The sequence below is a fragment of the Podarcis vaucheri genome (genome assembly GCF_965113315.1).
Source record: "Podarcis vaucheri genome assembly, chromosome: 12".
In the NCBI taxonomy this organism is placed as follows: domain Eukaryota; kingdom Metazoa; phylum Chordata; class Lepidosauria; order Squamata; family Lacertidae; genus Podarcis; species Podarcis vaucheri.
In genome coordinates, this window is record NC_138750.1 from 46,619,170 (window position 1) to 46,632,880 (window position 13,711).

At 38.1% G+C, this 13,711-nt stretch overlaps 1 protein-coding gene across 3 annotated transcripts in view; it reads right to left on the minus strand.

The window, feature by feature from the left end:
- Positions 1–13,711, minus strand: part of PARD3 (par-3 family cell polarity regulator) — a 551,152-nt gene that overhangs the window by 121,390 nt on the left and 416,051 nt on the right. For all 3 annotated transcript variants that reach the window (XM_082192160.1, XM_082192159.1, XM_082192158.1), the window contains one exon: positions 7,640–7,741. In XM_082192160.1, coding sequence (XP_082048286.1) covers positions 7,640–7,741 — 102 coding nt within the window. The remainder of the gene's footprint in view (positions 1–7,639; positions 7,742–13,711) is intronic.

Sequence of the window (13,711 nt, forward strand, 5' to 3'; positions counted from 1 at the left end):
ATGAAAATATTTTGCTCTGAAGAAACAAAGTGTAGATTTCCCAGTAAAAATATTATGGTCTCATTGGGAATTCTGGAAATACACCAGAAGAGCATCCTGCTGTTGAAGCCCTGACTCCATCTGATATTTTAATAGCTCCAGATGGCCTTTACTGGAAGACAACACTCTCACTATTCTTTTATCATGACCCCTGAGGTCACAAATGATCTGCAAGGATGGTGCTATTGTCCTTTCAAGAGTACGTTAGTATGCTTCCCATTAAATCTTTGCTGTTATTTGACCATACTTTCACTGACAAAACAAATACAATCAGTTTTCTCAAATGGCACTATATGCAAAATTTTAAGAAATGTGTTTTCCTGGCTGTTCCACTATAGTCCACGTTAAAGTGAACAATGCCATTTGATGCATTTTTTCATCAGGTGGTTTTCTAACGCAAACCACATGAGCAATCCCACCTATTTATGTAAGAATGTTGGCCCTGAAAATAAAAATCTAAGCGCATTAAGGTCCATGTCTACCAACTTTAATGGATGTTCTAAGAATAGTGAGCCTATTGTAAGATTCATTGCTGTGAAATAATTAATATTCACATTTTTAATGAATTATTTGTCCTTTGCCATTGTCATAAATAAAGCACTCTGGATTTGCATAGACAAAAATATTAAATAAACTAATGCTCTAAATAAAGTAATAAGGTTAATTTCCTTCCTGCTGTCACTAAATTCATGTTAGCAGCCTCTCTTCAGCTTGACATCAATTAATGATTTTAATTCCACACTCTTGTCACTGTGCTCACTACCCTTTCCTCTAATTAAAATGGATGATGCATGATGAAGGGAAAACACAAGACTTCTGTTCTTGTAACATTTCTATTCATTAGTATACTTTTTTACAGCAAAAGGCTTGTAGCTTTAATGACACTAAAGGAAGATGAAGAAAGGCTGTATTATCTCTGAGAGGCGTGGGCTTCAACACCCTTAAGGGGAACAGACAATACATAAAATTACCACTGTTGGAGGACCAAGTTTTCCAGAACAAGATATCAATACAGTCTATTAATTAGTATGCATTATCTATTAATAAATGTGTACATGCACATTTAAATGTATGCACATTCTATTTCATGATTATACTTTGGGTGTTCACAATCTAAATAAATGCAATTTATTGTGACATCTAACACTAAGTACTATTGGGCAAGAATGTGATGATTTTGCTGTGGTGATATGACATTTATATAGGACAGTCTGGTGTGATGAGAAAACTGAGGAATGCTGGTTTTGTAAAGAGAGAAAAGAAGTTTTTTTACCATTTATGGAGTTATGGTAGTAAATGTGACTAATTAAATTTTCCAGAAAGATTAGATTCTTCAGTATGCTTCTTGAACAATGTAAACTTGAATGTCCCCATCAACATACTGGGTCTCAGGAAATCTTCATATTTTAACTATGGCAAGAATTCTGTATGCCAAGTCTTGGAAGAAGATTAAAAACTTAGAAAATATATAATTAGGAAGATGTGGGAACAACTGGTGGGTATAATGCTAAGAGATTAAGGAAAGATAGCAACCCTACTGAATACATAGAGGTCAGTAATTTACTATATGAAAAGAGATTTAGGAATATTAGGAATGTTGGATTGATTATATGCTGCTGTAGGATAATCTGGTGACAGTGTAAATGCATACTTGAGAAATAATTTCATTCCAAGATGGTGCAAAAGGTAAGATATAGGCAATTAAAGCATTTTACTGTAAGTTATTTATATTTATTTCCCAGTAGTGATGTATGGAAGTGAGAGCTGGACCATCAAGAAGGCTGATCGCCGAAGAATTGATGCTTTTGAATTATGGTGCTGGAGGAGACTCTTCAGAGTCCCATGGACTGCAAGAAGATCAAACGCATCCATTCTTAAGGAAATTAGCCCTGAGTGCTCACTGGAAGGACAGATCCTGAAGCTGAGGCTCCAATACTTTGGCCACCTAATGAGAAGAGAAGACTCCCTGGAAAAGACCCTGATGTTGGGAAAGATTGAGGGCACAAGGAGAATGGGACGACAGAGGACGAGATGGTTGGATATGTTCTCAAAGCTACCAGCATGAGTTTGACCAAACTGCAGGAGGCAGTGGAAGACAGGAGTGCCTGGCATGCTCTGGTCCATGGGGTCATGAAGAGTCGGACACGACTAAACGACTAAACAACAACAACAAATTTATATTTAACTTATGTTCATTAATTAATTTTGTTAAATGTATATACATGTACTGCATTGCATCTTCAAATCATAGTCCATATACCCACATAGTTTCTAGTTATTTTGTTTGCATGATGGGTGAGCAGTCATCACCTTGACGTGCAAGAAGGTCTCACTGTGTTTTGGGTCCCTACTGCCTTAAGTAAGTAATCTGTTGCAAATATAATTTCCAGCAGAGACTGTGAAGCTTATAACTTTTAAAACCTCACTAAGAGTTCCTTCTGGTTCCAAGGGAGAAACTTTTCTCACATCACTTTTCAATTCAGAGACAGGTTGATGACAAAAATATCATGGTACAAATTATTTGGAAAGACTACTGTACTCCTTTTAGCCATTTATAATACATTCTTAAATATAGAGTCCTAATGCCATCCTTACAACAGAAGAGTCTTGGCAATGCATAATACATTTAGAAACCAAGACTGAGAATCTTTGCTGCAGTCATTATTTTCAATCCCATGAGCTCCTAGACATTCCACTTGGCAAATTTCTGTCTCCACTTTCTTCACACTTGGGATCAGAAAGACCCACAAAACCAGTGTGGGGAGCTCCCCCTTCTGGTTCAGGAGCTGTGAAGGACAGAGGCTGTTTTCATTTCAGCACTAATACCCACTGACTAAATTTGCAAAGAGAAGGATACTAACAGATTCACTTCATAAATGTAATCTTATTTGACTAAGAAGCAAAAGGGTAGCAATGTTTTGAAATAATAAACACCAAGGGTGGTTGATTTGTTTTTTTTTCAAAGGATGGCTCACATTTAGACATGTACAAATACAACTGTTAACTTATGGAGACTGATCAATCTTTAGCACTAACTCCCGAAGCTCTTTGCAAGTCAACAAAGTCAGGAGCTCTTAAATATTTTAAAACAGCATTTCATGAAAACCCCATCGTGACCCCCTCCAAAATCTAGCTATCCCCGTAAGTAATGTCATTCCAACTTGCCCTTGGGAGCTAACCACTGGCAACATGATTTTTTCTGTTCTAAACCAATATAGCCAATAGTTAAGCGATTAACAAGTAAACATGCATTTATAAATAAATATCTAAATTGTATTATTATCATTGTTTAATTAATACACACTGCCAAAAGAACTGACAGACAAGGATGCATATCTAAGCTGTACAGAGATTATAAATGTTTGAAATGTAAGCTTTTGCGCCTCTCAAATCTCTTCTTTAGGGCCTTTCCGGAAAATCAATTTTTTTAGTGTGATAAATGTGTAGCGGTTTTTCATTTGTTGCATGGGATCCAGACATTTTCCCTTAAGGAAGCAATTCTGTTTCGGTAATGTCACAGTTTCCCCCGCATTCAAGCCACAATATATTGCTGCTTGGAGAATGTAGCTCTTTTCCCAGTTAGCAGGCTGCAACAGACTGCAGTCTTGAATATGATTCACGGGCACCTATTGCGTAGAATCCATGACATCACTGATGACAGGGAAAACTACCATTATGTTTCTGCCATGCTATGATTTGGACTCTAAATCCTTGAAAGTGGCTTCTTTCAGGAGCTGAAGTTTACAAGTATGGAAAAACCTTGTTTGCTTCATGCTGCCTCTTTCTCAGTTAGCAAGTCTTCAAATTTTGCCTTGAGATTCCAGCAAGAGTCCTTGCAAAGATTAAACTGAGATGGGAGTTGTATAATCCTGTGCTGTTACCCCCTCTGCAGGCTTAACACATTCTCTCTGTCTCTGCTGAATATCTTACTATATTGCACTTAATAGGGAATGACATAATTGCATAATTAAGGGAAAGGGTCATATATCTGTGGCAGAGTATCTGTTTTTCCTAGTTTTGCCTACATGGTGATCAAATTGCTATCATTCTATCAATACAGGTGCACTGACATATGTGTCATGTGTAGAATGCAATGTACTACTGTACTTAAAAAAATAATCATATTACTTGAATACTATTATAGGACCATGCCTTATTTTCATTGGCCAGTATCAGGAATTGAAACTTTATCAGCCATGTTTGATATTTATATAATATAAATAAATATAAATGGGGTAAAGAAATATTTACTATATATTTGGGCACACTTAATACATAATCTCCTTTCCTGAAATAGCTTCCTTTTATGTGGGTTTCAAGGATACACCAAGATTGACTGAAGGAGTCTTGCTTCATACAAGATGGGATTCATAATAAAGCAGTGGGATACTGTATAAAAATGGCAGTCTTAATTCAATTCGTTCAATGGAAAATTAAGCTACATTAATTTGCTTGTCTTCTAATCAATGTGAACAAAATACTTTCAAGACTTCAAGCAAAATACAATGCAAGCAAAACACTATTAAAATTATAGAGTCAGGGCAAAATAATTTTATATAATTGTGGCCCTGATTGATTTTTTAATGGAGCATCCACTTGTTCCCTGACCCCGGTGGACTTTCACTGCATTTTGGTTCTACACAGCAAATTCATTACACCAAACCTAGCTCCCCCGTGCCTTTCATAATTAGAGCAAGCAAATTTGAGATTAAGTTATTTGTGTGTCTAACAGCACAGGAAGAAGCAAAAACAGAAGTATTTCTAAAAACAAGCTACTGTCTAAATTGAAATGTTCTACTGGATCCCTAATAAATTTTTCAAGGATTGCCCAAAGTTTCAGCCACAGAAATTTTTTATTATACTGTTTTACACTCCTTGCTTCTCCTAACAGCAGTAAGTTTCAAGGCAGCCCTTTTAGATGGTCAGTTTCCTTGTGAGGAGCCATTTAAAGTCCCCTTAATTATATACTATATTTATTCCAAGTAGTTTACAATGGGTTGAATCTTGACATATCTTTTTTCTGATTTGTTCTTTTTAGAATAATAATGAGCTATTGTCAACACTGTTATTTTTCTTAAACAATAATCACGCAATAAAACGAAAGAGAAAAACATGAGAATATAACAATCATAGGCAATTGGTAAACACATTAGTAACTGGCACTAGGAAGTGGGTTGGAAAGAAACTCCCAACTTCAAAGGAAAAGGGAACAAGTAGCATAGATAGGAGATCTCAAGACCAACACCTCCCCTGCAATCAAGCAGGCCCAGTGAATGTACCACTAAAGTAATTATTCCAGCTGGAATATGCTTGGTGCAGGAACAAAATGTGGGAGTCAATTCATGTAAAATTATCCATATATATATAGTTAAGACACAGACATGGCTTAATATTTAGGGCTGCTTTCTCACAGTCCAATTTTGGATGTGCACATTAGACTGAACATTTGTAAACTTAGATATGTAATGTATGAGTGAAGTAAGTATTTTTTTGGTTGGGGGGAATCACATGCTTATGGCATGATCATATCTAGCTTGAGCGTAATCCAAGTTTGTGAAATGTTCTTGAGAGATGTGCCATTAAGTTCATATGTTACATTAGTGCATAGTAAATACAGTGCACAACAAATATACCATCACTTATTAAAATATGTGTTATGATGGATTATTGCTTCTGTTCCTTGGGTTTACACAATAGTAGGGATAAAGGTACAAGGTAGTGATCCTTACCAGGGATTGGCTATCAAGATGTCTCTCTTTAAATATAGGGCTAGGGAACATAGATGCTATTGAACTCTGCAACTCCAATCAGCCACGGTGAGGAACGATGAGAGCTGCAGCTTAGCAACATCTGGAGATTCCCCCACCTCTGCTTTAAACTGAGGACATGAATCTAATTTTACTGTTGAGGGTATGTTTACAATTAGCCCAATTTATATTTCCAGAATCAGAAATAAAAAAAGCATGCATATTCGTGCCTGCATTAGAAAGCCATGAGAAGCAAACTTCTTCTGTTGCTTTATTAGGTTCCCTCCTTTCTTTCTTTTTGTAACATGCTAACAGAATGTTACAGAAAAGGAGGGGAATGTGTCTTGCCATATTTCCCCCGTCAGTTTCTATTTCCCCTGAAAAGCCTCCCCGAAGACTGGCAACTTGCTAAAAGTTTAAGCTCTAGGACAGCACCCTATGAGGCACAAGGGCTGCTGTCAGATGCAAACGATGCCCACCCCTCATGTACATAGAGGCCTCTCTGGGTCCCAGCCCAAGAAACAACTTTATACTGGGAAGAATTTTCAAAACTGCTGGCGGACATCCAGTGTAAAGTACTAAGAGTTTTCTGATAAAAAAACCACAATGAAATGCGTAGACATGTGTAGTCCTGCTTATAAAATTATGCGCATATTTGTATTCCAAGGTAATTTAATGATGTAAATTAAAAAAGGGATCCAACTACAGTTCAACATGCAATCTAAACTGGAATAGCTTCATTAACGTCAATACTGCAGCACACTGCAATTAGTCAGCGACCTATTTTCTATTAATATTTTTTTTCAAATTATAAATAGCCATCGTTGTTAGTGTTTAACTTCACTACAAAGTAAAATGTTGTAGGAATAGTGGCAGCAATTTAGAATCAACTGTTGCATCATAAAGCTAATCAAGTTAATTGACTTCAATGTGATTTTGTAGTGCTCTGGAAGTGACAGACTGGAATTGCAGGCCTGCGTTCAGATATAAGCATTTATGAGAATTAAATTAATGTTATTTGGTGCATGATTGTATCTAGGAACTCTGGTCCATATGTCCATTATGCACATGGGAGCAGCGCTGTATACACGCACAGCTCCTGCCTCATATAAGCCTCCTTATCCAGTGCAATTACAGGTTATTCCAGGCACACATTTCTTTCTGTGTGAATAACTGCACTGAAAAGTTGGGGAAGTATGCATTAGCTAGGTACATGGGGATGCATTTGGTTGGTTACTGGAAAACAGGGCTTATACAGATGGAATTTGACAGAAGTAATTATATAAAAGAATGAAGAACTTAAATTTGAGGGGGAAATACTCTAGCAAGGAGTACTCACTGGTTATTTTATACCCAGCTATTTAATCTACACAACACTACAGGACAACAGGAAAAGGTTGATCTCCAGTGACAATATTTATTTCCAGCGAGGAGTTTCAAATTCAATTGAAGACACAGTGTAAAATCAACAAAAGTAGATACGCAAATGTTTTCAGGAAAAGATACAAAATTTATTCCAATTCCATATAAATATTAATGTTTTTGAAAGTGTCTAGACAATCAATTCTAGCACAGGTGTACTTATTACTCCAGTTGCCCCTGTAAAGAAGGGGGAGTGGGGATGACAAATCATGAAACAGATGCCTGGTTGCTATAACACCCTCTGAATATAGTCAAATTATCCTAGCTGATGTCCAATATATATTCTGCTTTCTCCCATTAGTTACATGAGCTCTACAAACATATTTGTATCTGAGTCATTTGACTAAAAATGAACTCCAGTGGAATGTAAATTACCAAATGTAAAAAAAAAAAAAATCTCTATCAAGATTTAAGCAAAAGACCAAGTCTACCTCTCCTGTTCTTGCTTCATTCGTATTCTCTCCTCTTCTGAAGTAACAGCTTCCTGCACTTTTATTTTCTCAATCTTGTCATCTTTTCGATGTTTGCCAAACCTGTTAATAACAAAACAAAAGTTCTAACTTGTCAACATGAACCATAATTGTGTAGGCTTCTACTCTCCACATAGAAAACTCTGTGCTCATTATAGAATGACACTCAAACAAAGGGGGCGGGATAGAACGGCAAGGTAATCATCAAACAAATATCAGTTTGAACAGTTCAGCCTCAGTGATGCTTATATTTATAGTAGCACTCCTGGTGAGATGTTTATTTTTAGATTAATACCTGAACCATTTTATTGCACGTCCTGCTTAATTTACTCGTTAAGTGCAAGGTGCAGATATAGTTAAGCAGTGTACATGGAGGTTAAATTACTCCATGAATGGAAGAGATTCTTCTGCTTGGCCATACCCAGTGAGTGGGTATGGTGGGTACCTTTCCCTTCACTTTTTTGGGTTCTGTTCTTTACCACCACTTCTCTTTTTGCCCCCCACTGCAATGGATGGAAGGGAATTAAGTACACCAGCTCCAAGGCTGGTTTCACTGAGGGCTCATTTTGGGACCAGAAGGCTTAGGATTCTGCAAATCTTCTGCCACCCTTGACACACATAGCCAGCACTGCAGACGTTTCCAAGGGTGCACCATGGGGTCTTCTGATGGCATATATGCTGTCACACTGGCAATCTCCCTCTTTAGCAGTGCATCAACATCTATGCCATATCCAAAGCCCCCACCCCAAGAATGCTTTCTTGTTTTAATCCTGCAGCCTAAGTTTAAATAATTAATAAATAAACTACAGCACAGCACTTCTGCATACTGAAACAAATCCACTAGCTCCTCCTTTCTTATTTTATTTGTTGCATGTATATATCGCACATCAACCAAGTCCTCTGGGCTGCTTACAAACTGTTTAAAAAATCAAAATTCAAGAAAGAAAGAAAGATCTGGAATGGTGTGATTAACATGTACAAAGCAAACTTTTCCACACTGCACATCATTTAAAAAATAAATTCATTCACGGAAACTGATAAAAACAAAGTAACACACTCAGCAGTATTAACATTACAAGTTCACAACATAAGATAAGAATAAAAAGCTCACAGGGAAAATGGATCCAGGCAACTGTCCAGTCAGAACTGGCAGAGGGGTGAATATTCACACGTGAGAGAGAAATGTTGCAACTACAGGCAACAACCAATTGACGCGCAAGCATCCATTGCATCAAACCTGGAAGCGACTTTTTAAATGGTGGAAACTGCCCTAAAACAGCCCAGAAAGGGCAAAAAAGGTACAAAAACAGTATCTAGCAATCCCACAAGCCTTTGCAAGTGCAATCCCAGGAGCCCTTGCACTGAACATTGAAGCCTGAGGAGTTGGAGTTTGAACAAGGAGGTTTGTAGGGAGTGACTGTGGTGGAGTTTGGTATCCAGTAAGTGCTGCTGATTTTTTAATGGTTTTTCAATGGTTTCAAGAGGTTCCCAGCATGTTTGCAGGCTTTTCTAATGGTGTTTCATATATGTGTGATTTCATGTAACCACATGGTGCCTCATAATGTAATCCCCACGTAAATTGGGAGTTGTCTGTACAAAGGTTCAATTACTTTCCAACATCTAGAGGGCACCAGGTTGGTAGTACTTTGATCTAAAGAAAGAGCAAGTTGAGCCCTAGAGTGTAGTGGCAAGAGCAGGCATAGGAAAACTCGGCCTTCCAGATATTCTGGGACTACAACTCCCATCATCCCTATGGGAGGATCAGGGATGGTGGGAATTGTAGTCTCAAAACATCAGAAGGGCCGAGTTTGCCTATGCCTGGGCTAGAGCGTTGAACCAGGATTTGGGAGACCAAGATTCAAACCTTCAATCAGCCACAAAACACATCAGATGACCTTGGGCCTCTCAGCCTGGAGAGTGAAGAATTCCAGCCACAATTAACTGTCCAGCTATGGTCTAAGGCAGCTGCATTACATGTCACTAAAACCAAAAGTCAGCTGGCCACCATTACCACCAAGCAAATAATCTGTTAAGAAAAAACTACTTCTGTCAGAATCCAGCTCCACATCAGAAAATGGGGGTGGGGGTGGAGAATTAGAGAACTCTAATTCACAGTAAGGAAAATACATCCAAGAGAAATGTTAAATGTCTTCTTCTCCCCAGATACTTCAAGATGTCATATTTTGCCCTGCTTAATGTATTTTTCAGTGCTAGTGAATAGCTTACCATTAAATATCAACAAACTGAATATCACACTCAGATTTTCAGAGTGTGTATGTGTTTCTCCCTTCCATTTATTGAGGTAGGCTTTACATTAACTTATAGATGGAAATAAAAACACAGATTAGAGTTCCTGCATAATTGGAACGAAAGCAATTTTTTATAGAATTATTTTTATGACAGATTGAAATAACGGTTGCAAATTAAAAATATCCTGCCTGTCCCAAAGTGTGAGAAAATGATGAGGGTGAGCGGATGAAATCTTCTTCACTAATTGCCAAGATACTCCAGGGTTGTTAATTTAACTCCTTCATTTTCCATTTGGAAAAAAGAGAAAAAAAGGTCAGAGAGCACTCTGAGAAGATACCTGTTAGCTCTCCAAAAAGATATGATGTCAAAGTCCTCAAGTCAACTAATTCGTGACATTTGGGACAAGCATCATTCTATATGCAAAAATGATTCTGTGCTCTTCTCTTTGCAAACATCCTAGGACATCTTCCCTCATGTCAGTGCATTCTATTGCTATCTAGATTTTGACATCTTGCAGAATACCTTTCAAAGCACTGTCTTGCAGAGCTGCTGAGGGAGGAACAGATCACTCTTGCCAGAAATCTTAATTGCTTGCTTCAGGTTTCTCCACTCCCATTCTTCCATCCATTTCGACTTCTTTCCTCCCAGTTTCCCCCTCCGCACACTCCATCTGACTATTGAGGCAGACAGAGACCTGCAGGTATACCACCCTGTCCTATGAGTACTACAAACCTATGACAGGACTTTTCAATGGAAATGGCATGGACAGGACAACTGGGAATGCTTGGAGAGTGGGTATTTCCCCCTGAAGATGGAAAACATGTCAGTCCTGGGACATGTCAAGAGTGACATGAAGGAAGTCCAGCATAAAACTTAAAAGAAATAAAACCAACTCAAACAAATGCTAGGGTGGGGAAAACGTAACCAATGCTTATTTCATGATGTCAAACAACAATGTGCTAAATTGCATTTGCAGGAAGTAGAATGAGATCTAAGTTAACAAAATAATGATAAACATACCACCGGTTTCTTAACTGAAGGCCTTTTGAACAAAGGCCCTCTTTCCAGGTGGGAAACATCTGCAGAGACATCTGCATTCCCGGATAGTGCAAGGGTATTGGGCTTGCAGTTTTTTGTTTTAATTGTAGGATTTCTGTGAGCTGAAGCCCTGGTGAGGTTGAATAAAACAGAAGGCTGGGAAGGGGAAAATCCTTGGGGCACAAGGGCTGGAGCACAGGTTTTAAAAGAGCATAACAGGAGGGGCACTCTCAGTACTGACACTACATCATTGCCATCTCCATAGCAAAGCACTTACAGTAAGAAATTGTGGGAAGCCTCTCTAACCTGCTTCAGAATGGATGTGCCTCAGAATGAAATCATTTGCATTCAGCCCTGTTCCAAAGCAAGTCCCTGTTGCACAATCCATGGAGCAAGGAACCACTTGTATCTACATTCCCTCGAGATTCTTAAAGCTACATCTAAAGTTGCCTGATTTATTCAATGGTGGCTATCTAGTTTTTTTTATATATTGTTTGTGTTTGGATTGTTAATGTATTTGGAGGATTTTGTATGATTTTACTGTTTAAATGTATGACAATAAAGGCCAACAACAACAACTACTACATTCCCTATTCTCCTTGCGACAATGAAGGGATGCCCAGGTATAAACCTATGTCCTAATCCAGGGGTCAGCAACCTTTTTCAGCCATGGGCAAGTCCACCATGTGGTGGGCCAGACTATATTTTGAAAAAAATAATGAACAAATTCCTATGCCTCACAAATAACCCAGAGATGCTTTTAAAATAAAAGCACACATTCTACTCATGTAAAAACACGCAGATTCCTGGACTGTCTGTGGGCCAGATTTAGAAGGTGATTGGGCTGCATCCAGCCCCCAGGCCTTCGGTTGCCTAACCCTGTCCTAATCCAGCACAGATTCTGCCACCACAGGGAGGCAACTGCCAGAAAAAGGCAACCAAAACGATGAAGGAGAGGGAGAAACTCCCATATATGGAAAGGTGGCAGCATTAGTTGAGGGAAAAGGTGAGTATAAGGTGACATGATTTAAGTTTATAAAATTGTGCATGGCATGGAGAAAGTGGAGTGACAAAAGTTTTTCTTCCTCACTCATAATGTGAGAATTCATGGGCACCCAAGGAAGTTGAATATTGGAAGATTCAGTACAGATAGTTCAACTATGGAACCCATTCCCATGGAAGTTCTTGCTGGGGTTACTATAGGAGTCCAGTTCAAAACCAACGATTGGGGACATACTCAAAATCAAATAGGTATGTGTCTTTCATAGAATCAAAGTTGGAAGGGACCATGAGGATAATCTAATCCAACCCTCTGCAATGCAGGAATATTTCACCCAATGTGAGGCCTAAACCCACAGCCCTGAGATTGAGTCCCATGCTCTACTGACTGAGCTATCAGTTCCCTTCAACCCCTGATGCATTCATTGAATGAAACTGATCAGAGATGTAAATAAGTGGCATGAGTTCAGAGATTTTTGTAGTAATAGTGTAAACAGAATGTTTTTTGGTAGGCTTTAGATTAGTTTCCTTCAGCTCATCAGCAGGTTCTCCAAAGCATGGATGGGGAATCTGCAGGTGTAAGACTACAATTCCCATAATTCCTTGTTATCAGCCATGCTGGTTTGAGGATGATGGGAGTTGTAGTTCAGCAACATCTGGTTGGTGTCATATTTCCCAGTGCTGAACTAAAAGCATAGATTTAAATACAGTGGTACCTTGGGTTACATACACTTCAGGTTACATACGCTTCTGGTTACAGACTCCGCTAACCCAGAACTATTACCTCAGGTTAAGAACTTTGCTACAGGATGAGAATAGAAATCATGCTCCGGAGGCAGCAGGAGGCCCCATTAGCTAAAGTGGTGCTTCAGGTTAAGAACAGTTTCAGGTTAAGTACAGACCTCCGGAACGAATTAAGTACTTAACCTGAGGTACCACTGTATAAAGCTAGCAGGTACAAACAACAGCTTATTTGTTCTGCTTCAGTTTGAGAAAACAAATTGTACTGTTTACATTTTAACAATCTAGTTTGAAAGAGATACACGTGTTTGCAGCGGCAACACTACTTTGAAAGAACAAATTGATACAATAAAAATAATGTCCATGTAATCTGCTAAATGGATTTAATTCTGACACATTACTGATGAGATCACTGCTGTCTGACAAATCATTCACAGATTTCATTAAAATAAAGAGCAATGGGGAAAGCATACACTAGTTGATTAATGAAAACACACACACACACAAATGACTGAGACAATTCAACAGCACTTCCCCACCACTACCACAAACAGAGAAAGTACTAACATTAAAAATTAACAAACAGTGTCTGGGTCTCCTATCAGTGATGCCAAGGGCATGCAGTTTCCCTATAATAAGCAATATTGTTACATTTTAAAACTAAACTCCAGCATTCAGTCTGCCATCAAAGCACTTTAACGCTCAATGCAACAATTCCCACTCTATAATCAAAACAGATGGCATTTTATGTTATACATATTTAACATTTTGTAAGTATATGTAAAAGAATGGCCCAACATAATCCTAGAATAAGGTAAGACATCATTTAGAAAAGGTAAAGAAATAACAACATTGATTATATTCACAATAACCAAAAAGGATTTAATGGCTTGATTCTAAAATACCTAAGAGATTTCCTACATATTTATATAGCCACCATTTTCAACAAGAAAATATTCATATTTTAATGATGAAAAGCCATCTTCTTAGCATATTTTATATATT